The 23315-nt window shown below is 39.7% G+C and overlaps 1 protein-coding gene across 1 annotated transcript in view; it reads right to left on the bottom strand.

The window, feature by feature from the left end:
- galnt9 (polypeptide N-acetylgalactosaminyltransferase 9) overlaps positions 1 to 23315 on the bottom strand; it is a 115910-nt gene that overhangs the window by 43401 nt on the left and 49194 nt on the right. The window contains exon 5 of the mRNA XM_031300525.2: positions 10716 to 10913. Within this exon, the coding sequence (XP_031156385.1) occupies positions 10716 to 10913 (198 nt within the window). The remainder of the gene's footprint in view (positions 1 to 10715; positions 10914 to 23315) is intronic.

Raw genomic sequence — 23315 nt, 5'->3', positions numbered from 1 at the left:
GGTTTGGTTTAAAAATGCAGTCACTGTGGTCGAGGCAGAAATGTCTGTTATCCGATCCCAATATATTGGTAGGGCTGCTAGATTTCTATGCATCAAGTCAGCCAATCTCTTGTTGCCTTTTGGGGATGCTAAGATGTGGTGCAGCTTTAAAGCAGCAATAATTCATCTATTGGCAAACATTCATTTGGTGTTGTGTTTCTGATCAACTGACAAATCTAACTCCAATATTCACTCTCTTTTTTTAGCTCTTTATACTTCCCACCAACTATTGAGAAAAATATCTCTCTCTAGCTGCTAAATGCTCCATGATGTCTGCTGTTTGTTGGTGCTGGGCAGGTAGCTTACAGTGGCTTTATCAGAACTTTTCTTTTTTTTTACTGAAAACAGCTGCCTGCTGTGGCTGGAAATGAGGTTGATGAAAGTGGTGAGAGTGAACCAAAACAGTAAAGTAAACCAAAAAATATAATTAAAAGACGCTCTGAATCAAATGCTCTGTATCACTTAGGGGGAACTGCAGAGTAGGTGGGTTAGTCTCTGTGGGTTCATCATGAGCTACACCCTTCATATCACACATACTTTGATACATTGTGAATATAAAACATTGATTAGTGCAGCTTTAATATTTAGATTAAATAAAGAGTGGTACAAGTACAAGAAAGAGAAGGAAACTAAACATAACCCTAGCCCTATCCCCGATCCCACCTACGCACCTACCAAAATTATTTTTCACTCGTTAAAATTGCCAGATGGGCATTTGTGCTGCATTCATGTTGTGTCTTAATAATCGGAAAACTCCGTTCCCGACTGGGAAAGTTCACACTGTATTAACATTGTGAGATGCCTTGGTGGAGGTCTGCGCTCTCCGAGTGCCCTTCTAGTTATGATTTAGTAGAAAAAACTAAAACTACTTTCAAAACCAGCGCAAAGTGAAAACACTCAAGTTCAGCTGGTAGAGCAAGAGCTAGATAGTGTTTTTTTCACAAAACAAAGTGGTTACTTTCCACCTTTACTAAAAGAAATGGTCCCACTTTAGCAGCTGTCCCCTCAGGGCTGCTTTTTACTACTATTATCTGTCAGGTCTTAAGTGCTCTGGGAAAAAGCCCCAGAAAAAGCACTACATTCATACGCAGTGCTAAGCTGCGTTATTTTTTTCTCTAAAGTGACCAATGAGTGGCTTTATTCTTCTTTCTTAACCCTCGTGTTGTCCTCGGGTCAAATTTGACCCATTTTCAAAGTTTCTATATCAGTTACTATGGCTTTCTTTCAACCAAATTTCCCAAAAATAACATGGATGGTTCCAAACGCTTGTTGTCAAAACAATTCATAATTTTTGCTTATTTTACTCAAAAATTAGGCATAATTTCATGTAAATGAGTTTATTGGCCATCAATTCCAAAAATAAGTGTAAAACTAGTGGTAATAACTCATATAGTTGGCAAAGAAGATGTAACACAGAATTGAGTGATAATTATAGGCTACTTTATGCTTTATAAACAGGCAAACAGAAACGGAGGACAAGTGCACGGTCGTTGACGGGAAGACAATACAAGGGTTAAATGCCGCCCGGGGTACGTTCACCATATATTGTTACACACACATACAAAAGAAGCATATGTGTGTGTGCCTCTTCAGTTTGAGAGCCATGCAGTAGTAAGTACTCAAAGTGGAAAGCTGCATTATGATTCATTGACTCTGTATTAAAAGAGTGCACTGAGCCATATTGTATGTGAGCCAGGTGCTTTTAGGTTTAGACCCCATATAAAACACTGTGGCCCATCACCATGGAGAGTTATTTTATTTTGTATTCATCAGTAGATGAATAAATCTCTGGTGCACAGATGAATGTAAACCCACATGTACCATTATATTTCCGGAAAAAGCTTTCCTACCATTGTTGCTGACATAAATCTTTATGATTTGACATTCATAGTACGTGTTGTATGCGTAGTGCCAAATTGATGCAAGTTGCTCAAAATAATACATTTTAAAGAAACAACAGCTTGTTGAAAGTGCTCTCATCGTGCTTTATGGTGATTACTGATTAAAAGTTATTTCCTCCTTATGGCATAAAGAGTGTCAAAATATACTTATTACCATATTTAGTACTCTTATTCTAATTATTTATGTGACATCCAACTAGAGTGTCAAATACTTCTTAGTGGAAAATAAATACTTACTTACAATATATAAATACTTACATTAATGCTGAGAATGTCTTTAGCTAATTATTCTAAATACCTTTGTTCCACACTAAAAAGTAACTTTTATTAAAACAACTCATGCTTGCTGACTCATACACTCTTATTGCCAGACGTAGCCTCATACAGTCTTTGTTTAAATTATAAGGCCATGACAGGGAGGCTTTCAAGTGCCATTATTTGCACTCACTGTGCAGATAAAAAAACAGACGCAGCACACACTCAGCCTCGTTCAACTCATCCTTTCTCCTCTCCTGACAAGTGACCTACCTTGCTTGTCTGCACAGTGCAAACTTTGTGCAGCTCTCTTTGAGTGTTCTCTTTAAAATAAGCTTCCTGGCAATGTAAACGCTGTTTGTTTCGGTACAGACTCAGCACCTTAATTCAGATGCATGTGATGATGAAGCTAAAACACATTTGTTATGTTTGCAATGCTTTTTAGCACCGGTATGAAATATCCTCACACTGATAACTTGTGGGTTATGTAAAGGCCCCTGACAAGGACTGGCGAGGTCAGTGACTCGAGTCTGTTCGGTGTGTTCCGTGCCGTCGTCAGTTGGAGGAGCCGTTGACCTTCATTTGGGCCGATTTGACATGTTGAATCGGACAGCGGGCCGTCGGACTCAATGGGCAATCTGATTGGTGGAGCGCTAACCTGGAAATGACGAGCGGGATGAGCCTGACTAACGCCTCTCAAAATCTGACGAAAATCTTTTAAACTGATCTTTGTCGATCTGAAATGAAGACAGATTCAGCAACTGCATGGCCTATTTCTCCCTTAAAATGTTTTCAGAAACACGTTTCGGTGAACTATCTTTGTAAAATATGAGATTGTATTCCGAACGAAGCCGCCATTATGCCCGGTTGTAAAATCCGGGAGCAGCCAGACCCACGTGACGCGTTTGTCCAATCAGCTACCGGTTAAAATTTTTGGGCGACAATACAGATTAGCGCCGCCTGCTGTTATGGCGACATATTGCGTCTCACGCACGTGCAGAACGTATGTTCAAGTCAGCGTTGCTTCGGTGTGTTCCGAACAACTTTTTTGACCAACTCGGGGAGGCTGTCAGTCCGACTGCCTTTTCTGCCGAAGGTCGGCCGTCGGGTTGGTGTGTCAGAGCCTTAAAGGGAAAAGAAAAAAGAACAAATTATAGCAAAGTTTGGTGCCTCTCTCATTTGTCTGGGGTGCACGGTGATCAAACATGCAATATGAAGGCATTAAAAAAGTAATTCCCCTACTAGAGCCAATGAACTGAATTTAAATGAGTAATTAGAGCCAGCTGTTCCTCCAAAAATACCAGAAAATAGAGAGGCTGAATGCTATGCATGTCCACTTCTGGTTTCAAGAATCAAACAGTGCCGGTTTCACTCTGACTCGCAATTTTTTCAGCAGTATTCAACAAGCAGACAAAGAGAAATCAATCATAGAAGAGCCAGAGGTACCAGTTTCTCCATTGACTAAAACGTTCAATAGGCTTTGATGCAACACAGCTACTGTTCCTGCTCTGTGTGTGCCTTCAATCACTTGGCTGTAAAATACAACACAGTCTCTAGTGGCTTTTTTGGAATATTTTGTAAGTGGGAATGACACACCCAGCCATTGTTCTCTATCTGTCACCACTTTTTAGTTACCCGCACTGTTGCTCTAGCTCTTTGTACCTACACGGATACAGCACAGAGAAGTACATAAGAACAGCAACATAAAGAAAGTGTGTTTGTCACTAACTTCTGGACTAGAGCCTGGATCGGGCCGAATTTTTCCGTCCGAACCCGGCCCGAGCCCGACAGAGCCGTGACCGAAGGGCATTATGATAGGCATTATGATATTTGTGTCCGAGCCCGACACAGTTAAAATCTCGTTGTTTTTTTTTCTCATACTAATGACACGTACGTTTGTTTGTGTGGAAAGCTTTTATTAAGCAACTGGAAGACATTCGGAAATGTCAACAGATGAGCGCATCAGCGCACACGGGGGAACAAGCACACGTTAATAAGCTGTTTAATTTAAAATGTTCAGTGTGTTAACCTTTCCTGCTTGCTTCGATTCCGACCGTGATCAGAAAACCAGGGGAGACTCGGTAGGCCTAGGGCCGACGTTATAATGTCGGCCCGGACACTGGACACACTGCACACACTGTGTACAAAACTTAAACTTATTCCACCAACTCTGCTCCGGTCGCATCTACACGTCTGCTTCCTCTTTTCTCTATCTCTCTTCTGCCCACTTTACACACACACACTGAGCTCTCTTAAAGGAGCTGCAGCACTATTTTACAACAAATGCCTTATCACGCTGATGTGACCGAGCCCGGCGCGAACCCGACCATCATTTCTAAATATCTGTCCGAACCCGGCCCGGCCCATCGGGTACTGTCGGGACCCGTCGGGACCCGTCGCGCTTGGGTCGGGTATCCATGCCTTATTCTGGACTACATTAGACATCACAGATTAATGGTGGAATTTTCCAGTGGGTTTCTCATTTAATGTCATTAGGTTATTTTTAGTGTGCAGATGGTGCGCCTGCAGGGCTTATCCGCCCCTCCCACTCCTTAACTTTGCCCCCCCAGAATATCTGCTTGCAGTATGCAATATGAACATCTGACATATATGCAATTTGGCAAAATAAAGACTTTTATCATAGATTGCTTACTTGTCTTCCAGATGAAGACACTGCTGTTGAAACTGCTTTTTGAACCAGGCATGTTACTTTTCTGTGACCTCACATTTCAAATGGTATGACAGCCCTGATGCATCAAGTAAGGAATGAGAGGAAAATTAATGAAATGTCATAATTTTGTATGAATTTCTTTTTCAAAGTAATAATTTTACTTAACATAATAATCTTAAATCACAATATCTTTTAAAGGCTAGATCATTCATAGCTACTATTGATAAACATCGCTGATGACAAAATACTTCACTGGACTTTGACATATTATAATAAAGTCCTCTATTGTTGTGTACATGTATGTGTCATTTGTTGTATGCATCATTTATTGTTACACCTGTTTAAAGTGCAGTGGTGTTTATAATCCTGTTAATATGTTTTTTAACCAGTAATCTACTGGCTTATATTGAACTTTTTTTTTTTTATCTATGGAAAGCTTATACTCCTATTTGCCTTGTTGAAGTATCCCTATAACAGTAAATTGCAGAAACTATTGTAAGTGTAGCTGTTGCTTACTCATGTCTGATTCTCATATTTTCTTTGCTCAAAAGTGATTTAAACTGCGGCCAGAGCAGATGACAATCTCAAGAAATTATACAGATGTTTGGTGTGGGCCTTCCTATAAAGCTCTTCTCTTATCCACATACATGGCTTTCCACTTAGGAAACAGTGTCCATGTGGTTTTCTTTGAATATTTCAGGTTTCTGTTCAAACCACCACATGGTGGACCTTTTCACTACCATCCTATTCTGTCCTGTCAATAATCGCTGTACATAAGCTTCCAAAGCAAAAACATCTTTTTGTCAAATCTCCAAAGATGGTTGCAATCCAGAGTGTGGCAGTTTTGTACCTTCTTGTTCCTTTTTACTCGCTTTGTTGTTGAATGTGTCTAAGCCAGAAAAGGCTTTGAGACTGAGCTCTGAATGGCCACAAAGCCATGTTGTTGATGGGCAGAAACCTTGAGGAAACAAGTGGGAGAATGATTTCCAATAGAAATCCACACAGCCGACACACTTCAGCTGGCCCTTGAGACGATCTGTCCATTTGCGGGGAAACACGAACCAGCTCTGCAGTGTATGAGGCTGTTCTATCTTTCTTCTATCCCAGGTCTAGCTCTTTATGCTCAATAATACATGGTTTTTGTAAAGCTTTGATAAGACATCAATATTTAGGTCCACACTATAAAAGTGATCACTTTGTTTGTTTGTATAAGAGCAACTGTATCAAATTAAACCTTTATTGCTTTGCCTTTGCTGGACCGAGCGAGGTAATGAAACTGCTTTGGAATTCAGTTTTTATTGCCCTTGGTCAAAATCCGACAGTATGTGTGAATATTTAAGCTTTATAAGTTTGGAATATTAGAAGACATTCTATTAAGAAGCATCAGTATGTTTCATGTTTGCAGCTTAGTTAAAATGCAGCAGCCAAGGCTTTCAGTGATACAAATCAAAAAATGTAGCTTATTCTGATTCCAGCAACTATTCAATTTGCCGATGGGTTTAGAATCAACTGACAGACTTACTGATTCATTTTAAAGCATGACAAGGTCGATCCTAAAATACTGCAGGCCCTTGAACTCCCCATTTGCCAGTGTGTTGCCTCAGACTCTCAGTTAGGCTTCTTAAATCCTTGCCATGTCTGTTCTTGATACTAAAGTTCAGCATTTTGGCTCTGGAACAACCTGGCAGAGAAACTTATGCTACAGTAGCTACTTTACTTATGTGATTGCTTTTACTTTTATTATTGCTGTCTGATTATGCTCTCTATCCTTGTCCTTGATCTTGTGGCATCTTTTTTGTACTAATTAATTAGGGTTGTCAGCTTTAACGCGTTAATCGCGATGCGATTAAGGGCCAAGCATAACACGTTCATTTTTTTTAATCGCATGCCGCCATTTATTAATTTAATTTCACTTCACTCAGCTTCGTGTCATGCCTAACAGGCTACTATTTTGACCCTTTGCCGCACTTTGCCATACTTCCTCGTAACTCATCCTGCTGCTACAGGCTGCAGGCTGCAGGCATGATGGAGAATAACAGCAGCAAAGAAATTCTGAATGGCGCTTTTTATTTTCCAAAACTCCCAGACAGGTCGAAAGCCATATGCACGTTGTGTAAAGACGAATTAAAATATCACCGAAGCACGTCAAGCTTGAACTACCACCTATGAGCTAAGCATAGTAGTACAGTTAGCAGGCTCATGCAAAGCACTATTTTGGAGAGTGCTACTTGCCGACCTGTGGATGAAACCAAATCCCAAAAAATTACTACCGCTCTTGCAAAATGGGTGGCAACTAACTGCAGACCTGTCAGCATCGTAGAAGACTCGGGTCTTAAAGACTACGATTGGCATGTTCTGACCCGTCTTATATATTACCGTCGAGGGGGACAGTAGTTTCACGCATACACAGTCTGTACGACACGGAGAAAGCAGCCCAACTGGAACTGCTGCAAAGTGATGCAAGGTGATCACTGGACGTCAGTGAGTAATCAAAATTATTTAGGAGTTACTGCACACTATATTGACTCTAGATTGAAATGTGTGACTAGATTCACACATTTTTCTTTTGTTTACAGTAAAAAAATAAATAATAAACAAATACAAATCTTAAAATCAAGTTCATAAAGTCACTTTCTTTGCATTCATTTGATTCCCAATCAAGATACACTGGTAAGAATTGCTTTCCATTGTTAATATGTACTGAAAAACGTTCTGAAATGCAAAATAATATAATTTTAATCATGTGATAAAACATGCGATTAATCGCGATTAAAAAAAATTAATCGTTTGACAGCCCTAAAATGAATACATCAAATTCAAGGCATGTTGCGCCCATTGGCACTTTCCACATCTCACTTGTCTCAAAACTAAAGAAAAATTCTTCTGATTTAAAAGAGCAGTGTGTAGGATTTAGTGGCGTCTAGCGGTGAGGTTGCTAGAATGTAGTCACCAAACCAGTCACCCAACAAAACTGGTTACATCTGGTCACTTATTAGGTGAGTCACGTCTTCATGTATAATGAATTTTAAAGTAGCTTATTTTAGAGTTGGGTTGATTTCCGGTTTTACCGGGCCAGATTCCGTCACGGGTTGGTAGAGGCCTAAAGCAGGTGGGCATGAACACGACTCCAAATGAATGATAATGTTGCTCTGTAACTGCTGGATGTGTAAATATGCAACTGTTTGCTAACATGTTTGCCATATCAACTTAAAAAGATTAAAAGCCCTATTTTAACGATCTAAGCGCACAGCATGTACGAATCCACTTTTGCTAGTTTAACGGCGGAAAAAAGGGTCCATGCACCAGGCGCGTGGTTCAAAAGGGTTGTAGGCCTACTTAGTGTCTTCATTAATCAGAGATGTGTTTGGGGCTAACATGCAATAAACCAATCAGAGTGTCATCTCCCATTCCCTTTAAAAGCCAGGCGCGTTTGTACCTTGGCACATTGCTATTATGATGGATGATTTGCTAAACAGGAAGGAAAGATTTTCAGGAGCAGAAACTGATCTGCTCGTGCGTGAACTGAAAGTGCGCAAGCAGATCGTATCATAATACTATTTCACATTTTGATATTTTTATTTTTAATTTTTTGCATGTTTGTGTGCTGCTACACATCCCTGTGTGTGTAACAAGCATAGTGTGCGCGCGCTGTGCACGAGCCTAGGCACCTTTGACTAATGTGCTGTTAAAACAACAATGAAATGCTGCGTTATTGACTTTAGACCAGGTTTTTGTTGGTCAATGGCACGATCACCTTCCGCTGCCTCAAGATAGGAATACGCCCAGAATGCTCCTGAACACACCTCCCTGTAAGACCAGCACACCCATGGGTGCAAAGATGGGCACAGGTGCATTTGCTATTTAAACGACGTGGGCGCTGGACAGGAAACTGACAACTGTGTCGGTCTTAAACTAGCAAAGACACTTGCGTCGGGCTTTGCGCTGCGCCGGGTGCAAGATAGGGCCCTAGGTCAGTTTTGAGTTCACAACACTAATCCTGTCTACTTCGCTAAACGGGTGCTAACCATTATCACCTGTAGCTAATACACTGACTATCGATAAGTACTTCATACAACCCCACTTCAAAAAAGCCAAACTATCCCTTTAACCGTGCACCTGAGAGGCAGCTACAGTTTTTTTGTTAAAGTGCATTTTAGGCATGACCACATTTGCTATGTGCATACTGCACCTATCTTTATCTGTTCTTTTCTCTCTCTTATTTTGCTCGCACTTACTCTAGAATCAAGCCCAGCCAGAGATATTGAATAGTATCGACGAGTATTAATAAAAGACATCACATCCATTTTTGCCGCTACCCCTCTCTTTCTGGTTTTGAACACATTCCAGTTACTGCTATCTCCCTGTCTCTCTGTTGTTGTGCCTTCATGTTCAGCCATGCTGCCATGGCAACAAAATCATGGTAATGTTCTCTTCTGAGTGATTTTCTTAATGTTATCACAATGCTGACCCATTCTGATCTGAGCACCTAAGAAAAGCTGCATGGTGGGCTGCATGCTCCAGGATCTGGTATTGTATCACACATCCAAAATGTGACTTCTCTAATATTCTCCAAGCTCCAAAACATGGAATGGACAAATAGCAGGTAAACATCCATTGATACATAGCCAGGTCAACACTTTATGCAGATATACCCAGAAAGCCTTGTGTTTTTCAGTTGTCTAGATGAATTCAGTATAATGAACATTTCCACAGCATTATCATTACTTTATCTTGCCATTCCCACCACTTCTGGTGAGTTTCTCTTTTTAAACAGAAATAGTGTTTAGTTTCTAATCAGTTCTACTTTTGAAATTTTTTTTAAAGCCCTCTAGTGGCTTAAAGAGCATAATCCCACTCTGGTTTTCTGGTACACTTTTAAAGGAACACGCCGACTTATTGGGAATTTAGCTTATTCACCGTAACCCCCAGAGTTAGATAAGTCCATACATACCCTTCTCATCTCCGTGCGTGCTGTAAGGCTGTCTGACAACTCCAGCGGCATCAGCCCATCTAATATAGTTCCCGGTTTGTTTACGGTTAGAAGATGGCTGTGTCTCATGTTATGTTGTTTTTTGTACACGCTGTGACTATACAAGTCACAACATGTAAATAGGAACATGTTGGCGTTATTTTGTCACTTATTGGGAGCAGTAGGATTGCTGGAACCATTCACCTGCATGTACTGTGATGGGCTGATGCCTCTGGAGCTGTCAGACCGCCTTACAGAACGCACGGAGATGAGAAGGGTATGTATGGACTTGTCTAACTCTGGGGGTTACGGTGAATAAGCTAAATTCCCAATAAGTCGGCGTGTTCCTTTAAAACGACTTTCATTCAATATATTCAGACTTTCATTCCATATATTCAGACTTTCATTCCATATATTCAGACTTTCATTCCATATATTCAGACTTTCAGTCAATATATTCAAGGTTTCTGTTTCTATGCAACACCATACTCTTTCTCACTCAATTAAAGGCCAATATGATTTGCCCAGGGACGCATATAATCAATTGCAGGATTATACAGAAACATGATACAAGCCAGTATTGTCCTGCAATCAGCAGTGAATACAATGGTATGCCCTGCTCATATATAACACACAATTACACTAATGACACTGCATCGCCGTGGCCTTTGTGATCCTGCATCAAAATGAATATATTAATTATGGTAATTAGACGGCTTTGTACGAGAAGCCTTTATTTGTGTGTTTGGGTGGCACGTCGGACCACAGAGCACCTTAGTTTGATGGTTCCACACATGAATAAATCATATCTTGAGCCTATCCATATTTCATCAAACATCCTCATCTATAATGGACGCTGTTCGCCAGCCGAGGGCCTCACCTGATAGGGGCCGTCTCATCGCCCTTGTCCAGCCACTCCTGTGGAGGGATGATGTACATACACCACAGCCCCCAGTTGTAGCCATGGGCGGCGTTGGCGTACTGCTGCACCTCAAACGTGTTGTACTTGATGTTGTCTATGGCGGGCAGGATGATGCGGGTGTGATCCTCCTTCATCCGGGTCAGAATAGGTTCAGCCCTTTGGACAAGAAGAGAGGCAAAAGTTAAGAGCGGACTTTCTGAGTTAAGTATGCAGGAGCTTCATTGCACCATTGCAAAAGGTGAAGAAAGACAGTGAGAGGGGAACAGTCTGCTACAGGGCAAATAATAAAGCCGTGCATATTTTCCATTCTGTCCCTGTGAAGGTTTGAAGTATTAATAATGCAACAATGTTCGAATGAATAAAACTTGAATGTAAACCTAAAGTGGAAGCTGTGAATGTGGTTTTACAGAATTGATGTGCAGGAAATCAACCCAAATATTTTTCAAACATACTGTAGACCCCGATTCCATGAAACGATGCCAGCTATGGATGACTGCAAATGTCGTCTTAACTTTCACTCCAGCGCCACATTTACATGGGTTTTTCAGCGAAGATGCAGTCTGTCGAATCAGCATCTATTCAAGATTCAAAACGACTGCCAGGATCCGCTTCCCTCCACCGTTTATGATGTGAAGGTCTTGCAAAAATGAATTTTCCGCGGAGCAACAAATAATATCATATCATATTTTATATCTGCTGCTCATGAAAAACGAAATGTCAAAATGTGACGCTTATCCCGGTGAGAGACTTGATAAGAGGTAAAACCTGATAAAGCAAAACACATCAGGTGAAAAGAGAAGTCTGCTCCTGGGAAAACTATCCACTCTCTTTTTTTCACCTCTATGTGAAGGGTTGCAAGTTAGTTTGTGAAAAAAGGCCTTGCTCTGAGCGCTCGCTAGACTCTCATGGCTTTTGCTCTGAGGCAGCTTTGGCTGGCACACATTTTTTTAGAGAATAATAAGTAGAGAGCAGGGGCCATATCACAAAACATCTCAAGGCAAAGAGTAGCTCTTAACATGCAAATTTGGGAGAAACACCTCTTATTGGCGTGTCAGTCCACGCTTTAATACTAATACTAATAAAGGTATTTGTCTTAGCTCATGGAGCATTTTAGCACCAGCTCCTGAGCCTGTGGAAGGTTAGGGGTAGGCAAGAGGACTCATAAGTCACTAAGAACAAGTCGCAAACAGTCCTGAAAGTGGCCTCTGATGGCAGTTCGTCTAGTAACTGGGTGAATAGTTTTAAAGACGTTTTAAAAATAAATGTATAACATGTATTTGACTACGTTGATAACAGAAGAGCTACTACAATATTCCTCCTTCTAGCCATTGGGCAGAATTATACTTTACATCAAACCCTACATGTCTTCTTTAGATGCCACAGTCCTACAGTTAATTTCCTATAAATGTACACAAACTATAACAAAGAATGCTATGCTAAACTAAGCTAATTGCCTCCGGGCTCCAGCTTACACAACTTTAACTTGGTATGCTATCGATCTTCTCACATAACTCCAAGGAAAGCATATAATTTCCCAAAACCATACCTTTAACTCTAAGGGAATTTTACTCAATATTTATAACCTTAAAGACTGGTTATATTTTGTATGTTTATATGTTAAAGATTTTCTGAAAAAGTGTAATACCAGTTGAGATGCTGTCTCTTTGTCTAACCTATGGATGAACAAAATGCTCATTACAGTTTTGTGTCTTTGTTTACCTCAGAGTATCTTGTTTAGGGTCAGTGTGTGTCTAAGTATAACTAATGTAACATGTGAGTTGGTCTGTTTTTAGCTACACACCTTTTGGGGACTGTATTATTCACCACTATACTACACAGACCAAACCCCCCAAACCAATCATAAGATGAGACATCATCCAAAGCAAGAGTATCAACCCAACTTTTACATTACATTTAAAGTTGTCTCCATTGCTTACAGTAAAAGCTGCTCTCAGCAGTTTTGTTAATAGGGCCTAAGAGGCAACACTTAGCTACCGTAGGAACTTTAGTGCCATCTAGGAGGAATGGGTTTCCGTTGATGCCACACACAGTAAAGCTCCCTCTGCTATTTAAAGCCTTAGCCAAGGGCAACGTGGTCTTGAGATCCATATGGTACAGATTGACACTGAAATGCTGCTGGCACTGGCTACATTTGTATAATCTTCTCATGCTGAGAGATGATCTCCACCATATCTTCAAAGCAAGTCTTCATACGCTCAATTCTTCACACAATATATTTATAAATTGATGTGGGGAAAAAGAGGTTCCTATTATAAAATGATAACTGTATCTCTCCAGAACACCTCCACACTCCAACTTTCGGTCAATCTCTTCTTTCTGTCTGTCTTCACCTGGATCCCCTCCCTCCCCCCATCTACTTCTCTTCAAAAAGTGATACCCATTTATCTTTGAAAAAGCAAAATGGCTACTTATAACATGAAGGTAGGGAACAGAAAGTACAGAGAGAATGGATCGAAATTGGACACCATGGGATGTCAGTAAAATGATGAAATAATACTTAGAAATTGAATTTAATGACGCAAGAGTGATTTTGATAAAAGTACCACAGCCGCCATTCTGAAAAGCTGGCAGATGGCTCATTCTGACTTTTCTCCAAAGTATATTACCTGTCCTAGACACATGTTTGAGAGTTTTCTCCTTCAATATGAAATATAAGATAAGATAAGATAAGATAAGCCTTTATTGTCTCCTAAAGGAGAAATTCATCTTGGGCATTCAAGAGAAACGAAATGGCGACACATCGCGCATAACACACAATAAACATACAGTTTATGACAAAGAACCTATTACATGTTAAAAAATACACTCAGTGAGCATTTTATTAGGTACACCCGTAAAATCTATTGCAATCAATCCAACAGCTGCGCCATAAATTCTACCTTAACAAAGGTTATAATTCAGTTTTTGTTGACATTGTCAAAATGTGCAAAATCATTTATATGTTCATCACATTATACTGAGGAGTTTCTATATTTTTGATATTCCATTTAAATACATGACACCTCTTAATATTATGCAGTCCAGTACAACGCCATCACTAACTGTGACCTCAATGCTAAAACATAATTGACTTCAAATCCATGACAGCATCAAAAAACCTCATAAAAGTAGACTTCATGGCAGAACAGATGTATTGGAGTGCATGAGATTGTACAGGTGTGCCTAAAGTGGTCACCAAGTGTAAGATCATCAAAATTCCCTTGGTTAGATGTCTTCACCTGCTCCAACAAATCTTTGCTCCAACAAGTCAATTTTACTTTAATTCATCTCAAATTTGTCAACACATTTGCATTCTGAATATAAGGGGCAACAACACACCAACCAGGGACCACTAAAGACCAGATAGCTGCCTGTAGTGTGCAGCAGGGGCAGGGCCAGGGCCAGAAGTTGTAAACATTTGGGGCTCAGCACAAACCTAGAGGGGTCCGGGGGCATGCTCAGGGGAGATTTTCTCAGCTATTTGCACTATTTTTCAAGCCATTTCAAATAATAGAATGCCTAAAATGTGTACATAATATGGGAAATAAATTATAGTTGTCAAGGAAAAAATCATCCTGTTGATCCTACATCCTATTTTGTATCTAATTGTTCTCCAACTGTCTGCAGCATTTTGAAACCAGAACACAACAAATGTTGAGGATAACTCATTTTCACTCCTGCCACCTAAAAAGGAGGCAAAAATTGTCTGATGTTACTTTTTTTATTTATTGTTAGGCTACATAGGGTACGAATTTGGCGTAAACAGCATTACTAATCTTAAAACCTATTTTTGTTACACAATGCTAGAGTAGAGGTCACACAATGAATGTTGCTCTTGCTAGCTGGTAACCACTGCATGCGTTTCCTAGCTTAAAATTTCAAATTTGTGCAATTTGTTTGTGTTTCTGTTTTTAATTAAAAGAAAAATGGATCGCAGAGTTGTTGATAATCATAAGTGAGTAATGATGCCAAAATGGTGCTCATTTACTGTACATATAGACCATGCACAGATTTGCAGCAAGGCTGAGTAGCGCAGAGTTACACAGCACTTTCACATTCTTTTTCACCCCCAAATCCTGTCATAACACATTTCACACTTGGGTTTTGAGACTGAATAGCTTCCACATCCACACAGACTACATTCATCTGTGTAAAGTGGAGACTGCAGACTGTGATCAACCCAAACATCCACACTTTTACTGTCAATGAAAATGCACTGATTTTGACTCCCACAGTTATGACAGTGTTAGAGACAGATTAGCCTACATGAAAAATAAATATAAAAACAAAACAAAGCAAATTAGAAAACTAGCCGTATTCACACATCACCATATGGAAAATGTAAAGATGTGTCGATGTCTGCCAGATATTCTCTTTAATGGAAAACAATAAAATAGATATGACAGTTAGACTTTAGAAATAACTTTCTGAAGATAAATGGCCTGAATTATTTGTTCGTTTTTTACCGCTGAAGGTTGCAATATAATGAATTCCTTTTAAAAACCTTTTGATGTTTCAAAGCCATCTGACAGTTAACTCAATGAGTCATTCCATTGCTCAAAAAAGACAAAAGACAGCTTGCTAACCTGAAGGCCAACATATCATGTTTAGCATGCTAATACGTGCTGGAATAAAGACTGCTTTAAACCTTTAAACAGGATTGGTTAATGTAGCAGCGTTTCTGACGTTGTTTGCTGAGGTGTTGCTGCTACTGAATGTCCTTCTACACTCCCTAACCTTCAGGAGCTCTCTCTACCTTCCCAGCATATTCCACTCATCTCCCTGTGTCCTTGAGAACCCCCCCACCCCAAAAGAGCGAGCCAACAGCTCCTGTACCTCAGGGATCCATGAGGCTGATAAGATAGAGACGCTCTGGAAATGAGGACACATCTGGTTTTGACAGACGAGCCTGTGTCATTGCTCTTCCTGTATCTGCCATTTCATCAGCATAACACTGAGAGGGTTATTCATCCACATCGGCCCAAATCATTCTCTGTTCCATATTACAATAGGATTTCCCCCCCTTCCAGCGATGACTCATCCGATATTATGAATACATGTTGACAACCGCCATTGCATTCTGCTCCACCACGCCATTTTTTGTCGCGGTTCATATTGAAGCAGGATCTTCTTTGATTTATTAACTCTTCATGGCTGACTGTTTGTCTTTTTTAATAGGCAGTACCCTGGTGGAGCTTCGCATCAGGCTGTGCACACATTTCGCAGAATTAAGCAAACAGTACGGCGTGTTACAAGCCAGGATAAATATCACTGTACAATCGCAATTTTTATCTGCTTTAATCAACCTCAGAGAATGTTTCACTCTCTGTTCTACCTCAGTGCTGACATAAACACCCTGCAGCTCTCTGCTTTGAGATTACATTTTTTATTTAGAATTTCCAGATCATCCATCCATTATGTGTAACTACTTTATCTTATTCAGGGTCGTGGAGGAGGCTCGTCCCAGCTGACATTGGGCGAGAGGCGGGGTACAAACTGGAATGGTCCCCAGTTTATCACAGGGCTGACACCCAGAGACAGACAACCATTCATGCTCACATTCACACCTACAGACAATTTAGAGTTAAAATGAATAAACCTGCATGTCTTTGGACTGTGGGAGTGAACCGGAGAAAACCCACGCCCAAGCCAGGCCAACAAGTTCCAACCTGGAACAATTTCCAGATCACCAGATCTCAAATAGTTAATGATTCTAAAGCAGCAGATTATCAGATAATGGAATCTAACTGTGCTCAGAATCATGCCCCAAAGAGCAGCAGGGCCCTCAGTGCCTAAAATAAGATATCCTTTAATTCTGCATTGTACTTAACGCAGTAGAATATGTAAGCTAATCATGCAGGAAAAAATGTAATTTTGGTATACTGTAGCTTTCATGGATGACCCGAATAATTAATGTGAGAGCATGCATAAGAATAGCACAGCAAATTGAGGAGATTGTTTAGGAGAACCACAGATATCTTTATGAAAAGTTACTTTAACTCTGGTTTGATTAAATTAACTATATGTCAACAAAAACATTGATGTTAAAACATAGTGTCAAGGTTGTTTTCTTTAAATGAACTCTGGCAATGTTACCATGAGGATATTACCTCCTAACCTGGCAATGACACCACCAATTAGTCTTCTGAGTGTTAACGTTATATTTTAAGAAAAGACAGAAATTCATTGATCCCAGAGGGGACATTCACATGTACAGTATCTTAATGCAGACACTCAACTTTATCTTGCTTGGTGTGATATGTACCTGCTGTATCTCACTAAAAGTTAAATAAATGTGTCTTTGTTGCTAGCTTACTGCTAAAAGCCTTATATATAACAATTAGTTCTTTACACACTTTCTGACTCTATCATCAAGTAAATCTGGATATTTTAAAGTTTGATAGTTTGCACAACTTTGTCAGTATGTATATTGAATCAGATAGCAAAAGGCTCTCTTAACTCTGTATACAGAAATAACCTCAGGACTTCTTCTATGCTTCTATTAGGCTTTCCTGTATTAATTATGCTGTCAGGAAGCTAACTACCTCTGAATTTACTCTAATGCATGCAGGTGATGCCAGGTGATGACAAGTTTGGAGGAATGATGCAGAAATATGTTGAGGTTCCACAGAGCAATGAATTTAACTTATCAGTTACAGCTTTTTTTGTGGTAAAGTAAATAGTCATGTCACTAAACTTGTGATTATATGCATGAGAATTACTCAGAAAATTTGGCAATACTGACTGTTTCGAAACAATATGTAAACTGTAAATGGCTGAGCTACGTGAAGTGAAAGGATGGAGGCAATGAATACAATTAGATTAATGTATACTGGTACATGTAGATGTGTGGATTTGTATTAATGTGATTCTAGATATGCACACGCATACAGATTTGTTTCTGTATATAAGTGAAGAACATTTATCTTTTTTTAAATTAAATTCTTTTAATTCTCTCGTACACCAGTGAACATCCAGGATGTCGATATCGAGATGGTGGAGACATACAAATAACCGGGTGTTCACCTCAACAACAAACTGGACTGGTCCAAAAACACAGACACCCTGTACAAAAAGGGCCAAAGTCGTCTCCACCTGCTGAGGAGGCTGAGGTCCTTTGGTGTGTGCAAGAAGGAGCGCTACCGCAGGTCCTTCGTTCCAGCAGCAGTCAGACTCTTTAATACAACATTATAATGTAGCATATATATATATATATATATATACACACTGTATATGCATGCTGTATATTACCAGTCTGTATGTAATAGAGGTGTTTAAAGTGTACATATTACTATTATATATTATTATTATATTTTTTTTCCATTTCTATTTAATGTGTATTTTTCCCTATTCTGTTGTGATTTTTTTGAGCTGCTGTAAAAAGGGAATTTCCCCATTGTTGGATCAATAAAGTCTATCATATCTTATCTTGTGGCTTTGTCTGACTATATTTATTTCTGTGTGGACTCTGTAATACCCACGGAGACATACAAAGTATATTCTAATGATAAACCTTGGGTGTCTGGCCAATTAAAGAAATGTAACTACTGCTATGTACTTCACTTACATACGGAACTTAAGTTATATAACAAACTTACTTATTTGAACCCAAACCATGACTTTTTTTTAATACCTAACCACGTGTTTAAAATTGCAACCACTTCATAACATGCACCTGTTGCTGGTACGAGCATGTGTAATCAGGGAGAAAATATGTTTCCCTCCAAACGTAATTAAGAGTGCAGTTTACATAACATATTTTTTTAGGAGACAGGGTTGCAGCTGGAGTCAACACCTTTATGGATAGCAGTTACACTGAGGGAGTTTATTTCTAAATGCACACTAGTGTTGAGAACACTAAATAACTATGACGACTGTTAAATATTAACCACACATTGAGTCAATAGTTACTGTGTTGAAATACCAACACTTGAACTCTGATAGTGTTCATGTATGTTTGCTGTGTAAATGTGACATGCACATGACAGTGTGGTGTGTCTTTGAGAAGAATCAGTTACACTTTACTTGAAGGTATCTACATAAGAGTAACATGACATGACTTTTAGTAAGTGTCATTCGTGTTTTGTCATGACAAGTTATGGTAAGGGTTAGAGTTAGGGTTAGGGTTCATGTGTCATGACACGTTCATGACAGTGTCATGTCACTCTTATGTAGATATCTTCAAGTAAAGTGTTACCGAAGAATCTAAGCCTGCAGTGCCTCGAGCCATTTCTAAGCGCATTAAATCTCTGGAAATGTGAGGCCGTCCATAATCGTCGTCTTCCTGCCTGGCTGTTTCACGGAGCAGCTCAGACACGTACATGCAGAGCACATATTAATATAGGCCAGTCTCCTGTCTCCCATAAGAAATGCAGATATCTAAAGAAAGTAAAAAAGGTACCCATGCAGAATCTCAATTAATTATGGCGTCAGGGCTATTTGAAGTAGAGAGTGAGTTGCAGAAGCATGAACTGGAAAAGGTTCCTACTGTGCAATGTTAGATCCCACACTACTTCTAAATGCATTTGCTCAGGATGTGGTTGATATGATACAAACGTAAAGGTGGCATAAATCTCTGTCTTTCCTGTGGTTTTGGAGATCTGCCTGGCCGGTGCTCTGTGAAGCACTAAGTATGGCTGCAGCTTACTTTCTCGTCTCCAGACAGATATAAACACTGAGCCACCGCCAGATACAGTGAGAGAGTAAAGACCTGATTTACTTTTGCTAGAAAAATATTTCCTCAGCCTTCAAGAGCTCTGAAATTTATGTACCATTGGATTTCATATATTACCACTCCACCTGCACGGCATTATAAGCAGATATAGCTCCATGATATTAACAAAAGGAACTGATATCAAATCTGGATGTGCCAAATATTACATATTTTATAATTATAGGAGGCAGAGGTTGGTTTTTATCCCTTTCTTACTTTTATGAATTCCACCAGTTTCATTCTTAGATGAACTCACCGGGTCACATAGCAGCAGAGCCTTCCACATTCATCAAAGTGTTGCTTTCTGAAGCATGCATTTCATTACAACCTCCCTGCAATGACAATCTTATCTCCAGCACACACTCAGTAGGGAGCGGCTGCAACACTTCTAATCATTAATCGTTACTAACCTGAGATTGCAACTGTGCAGGGACTTCAAAAACCAAAATAAATATCAATTTCCCTGCACTCCTTTCTGCAGCTAAATGGTAGCATACAGTCCTAATTACAACACGCTCCCATTTCCTGCCATTAATCCTGTTTATTTACAGAGCATGCAAAGGGAAACAGGTCCTGTTTGGAGCAGAAAGGACAACCATTGTCTCAAGGATGGATGGATATAAAGTGTTAGAGATGGATTATGAACATTGAGCTGATGCAATACTGCCCTAATGATAGGCAACGATTTCATATCCTCATATTAAAGCAGCGCAAAGCCATGGAAACTGACTGATTCCATCACTGCTCTTGTGGAAACCGCTTGCTTCTTAACTCCTCATAAACCAACATGGTGTAAAAGAATGGGAAACAGCTGTCAAGTGCACTGTACAGTATGGTACAATTATGTTTGCTTTAACAGTAATGCGAAGCAGCATTACTTTTCAGCTGCAAATGTTACAGCACCCCAGGTGGAATGCCATGCCGATGAATCACAGCACTGCAGCTAAGAGCTGGCAGCATTGTCTCTGGCGCCGTATGCACAGGCATTGTGTACAAGGTCATTGAGGGAGACTCGCCACAACATCTAGAGGAACCATCCATCTCACTTATCACTTGAATGTGCAATGGTGAATAATCATATTATGATAAATAGGGGGCTTCTTCCATTGTAGCAAATAGATAGTGTAGATACCACGGGTCAATCTATCTGAATAAAGGAGCAGCACAGAATGTTTGCAGACATACAGTAAATAATAAATACACACACGCACACACACACACACACACACACACACACACACACACACACACGCACACACACACACACTCAAAAGATATCTAAGCAGCACGAAGAAGGTTCTCGAAGATGCCTGTCATCTCCTCCATTGCTATATCGCTTTAGCCAGCACCTACTTGTAGAAAAACCACAGGGATTCTGCTCTACTTTTCATCAACTCCTGTAAATAAAACCTCACGCAAAAGCAAATCAAAAACGGCAAAATAAAAGAAGAAATAAAGGCAGCGGGTTATCAAAGGAACATGGAGGCGAGTATGTGGGTGAGGGTGTGTGGGGGGGAAACAGAAGAGAGAGGTGTGAGAAATTCACACGATGGCAGCAGGTGAACTAACTCAAAGGAAATTTGTCGACACAGCCTCGGCATGTAGAACAAGGGGGGGGGGGGGGGGGGGGGGCATAGCATAAGAAGTGAGGAGGAGGAAACCTATATGGAGGTGAATGGGTTATGTGGGGGCATGAAAGGCATGTCTATTTTTTAGCAAGAACAGATTGGGAAACAGATGAGGGATCCACCAGGGTATCAATTATCATCAGTATTGCACCTAGGCAATGATGCAACTTTCTCCGTGAGTGCCGTTTGTTGACTAGGTGTGTAGTAGGCAGTGTAGAGACAGGCAATGCTCAATGAACATCAAATCACTACAAAGGTTACAAGGTCAATGTGTTTGGTGGGAGATGGCTGACTAATACAAGCATGGTGATGCTCAGACTGTGCTTTCATGTCATCTTAACAAACCAGAGACAGGGACCCTCTTTAGTACTATACCAGTTAATAAAACACACATAAAGCTTGCTTTCATTGTCGGTATCCTGTTTTCAGGAGGCATGATGTGTGAGCATGGCAGTATTTGGTACAGTGTAATGCAATGGTATTATCTGAATCTGTTTATTTCACATACATATCTGTATTGGTACTGTATTCGTATTTATACAGAAAGTAAGCAACCAGACGTTGCTATAAATCATATACACTGCTTTATTTTCTATGTTATATAGTTTTCTACTTTCATTTGTAATCCTCATACACATATATATATATATATATATATTAAGATACTCACAAAATATACATAATAGCCTAAATTAATCAAATAATTAGTGTGATTTGTATTAAATCCACATTCAAAAAAATTTAAATGTAAGTCTAAACAAATGTTTGTAAGTGTTGAGGTATCCACCTGTCCTGCTGTACTCAGGAATCTCATGTACAGATGTATGTGTAGACTAAATGAGTCATTGAATAGCATAATTGCAACAATAGTGAACCCTGCAATGAGTGCGGTCAGGTTTACTTTGAGATTGTGGAACCATTGGCGTTTTAGTCTATATGCTAATATCTAAACACTCTTTTTGTGTATTGTGGAACTGACTGTTGTCATTTCTTATTGTTTGTGTTTTATCTTGTATTTGTCTGTCTTTTGCTATGTTTTGTATTGTGCTATGGACCTTTTTTGTGTCCTGAATAAAGACTATGATGATGATGATGATGATGATTCAAAATAAAAGCTGTTTATCTGTTAATGCTTCAGGTGGAAATGGGACAAATATTCTTGCAATATTATTTGCAAATGTGAGTGGAGTGATACTGAATCTTAATCCGAATGTGCATACACACATTTGTGAATGTATCCATAAGTCTTTGTGTATTCTGAAAATATAATCCAAAAACTGAGACAGTTATAATTCACCACGCACAATATTGTTACGAAATGGTTCCCATAAAAAGCTATTGACAAAAATATGATTCACGTTTAAGACGGTCCCTAAATTCAGATCCTTAGTTTTTGTCTACTGTTAAAGTGCTCATATTATGCTCATTTTCAGGTTCATAATTTTATTTAGAGGTTGTACCAGAATAAGTTTATGTGGTTTCATTTTCAGAAAACACCATATTTTTGTTGTACTGCACATTACTGCAGCTCTCTCTGTTTTAGCTACAGAGTGAGACCTCTCACTTCTGTTCCATCTTTGTTGGGAGTCGCACATGCTCAGTAGCTAGGTAAGGACTACTAGCCAGTCAGAAGCAGAGTATGAGGGCGTGCCCTGACAGTACCTAGGTAAGGACTACTAGCCAGTCAGAAGCAGAGTATGAGGGCGTGCCCTGACAGTAGCTAGGTAAGGACTACTAACCAGTCAGAAGCAGTATAAGGGCGTGCCGTGCTAGCAGCTAGGTGAGCATTATAACGTGTGTTCCAAAGTGACCACGTTTGTCTCTGAAGTAAAGGCTGGACTACAATAGAGCTGTTTGGAGCAGTTTGTGAACAGTGTTTTCTGTTGGAGATGGTAAGTCCCTTTGGGGTGGACTTTGGGCTTTTTCACTTTGGAAACCTATAACATACACAAAAAGATATATAACACAATAAAGGAAAGGGAAAAAGCCAAAAAGCAGAATATGAGCACTTTAAGTCACGCAAAGGGCAAGGGCTTCAATAACGGATCACAAGGTAAAAATAACACCTGCACAAGTTATGACTCTAAGAAGTGTGATGTTTGGGGCATATCGTTTGACAGCAGTGGGGGTAAAAACAAAAAAGGTTACAGAAAGAATTCTGCTGCTTATGCTTTTTTGTATGTGTTGCTCAAAAAAATTATTAATATTTGTTTACAT

This window comes from Sander lucioperca, chromosome 2 (genome assembly GCF_008315115.2).
Source record: "Sander lucioperca isolate FBNREF2018 chromosome 2, SLUC_FBN_1.2, whole genome shotgun sequence".
In the NCBI taxonomy this organism is placed as follows: Eukaryota; Metazoa; Chordata; class Actinopteri; order Perciformes; family Percidae; genus Sander; species Sander lucioperca.
The sequence above is the reverse complement of the archived record's forward strand: the minus strand, read 5'-3'. Positions and strand labels throughout refer to the sequence as shown.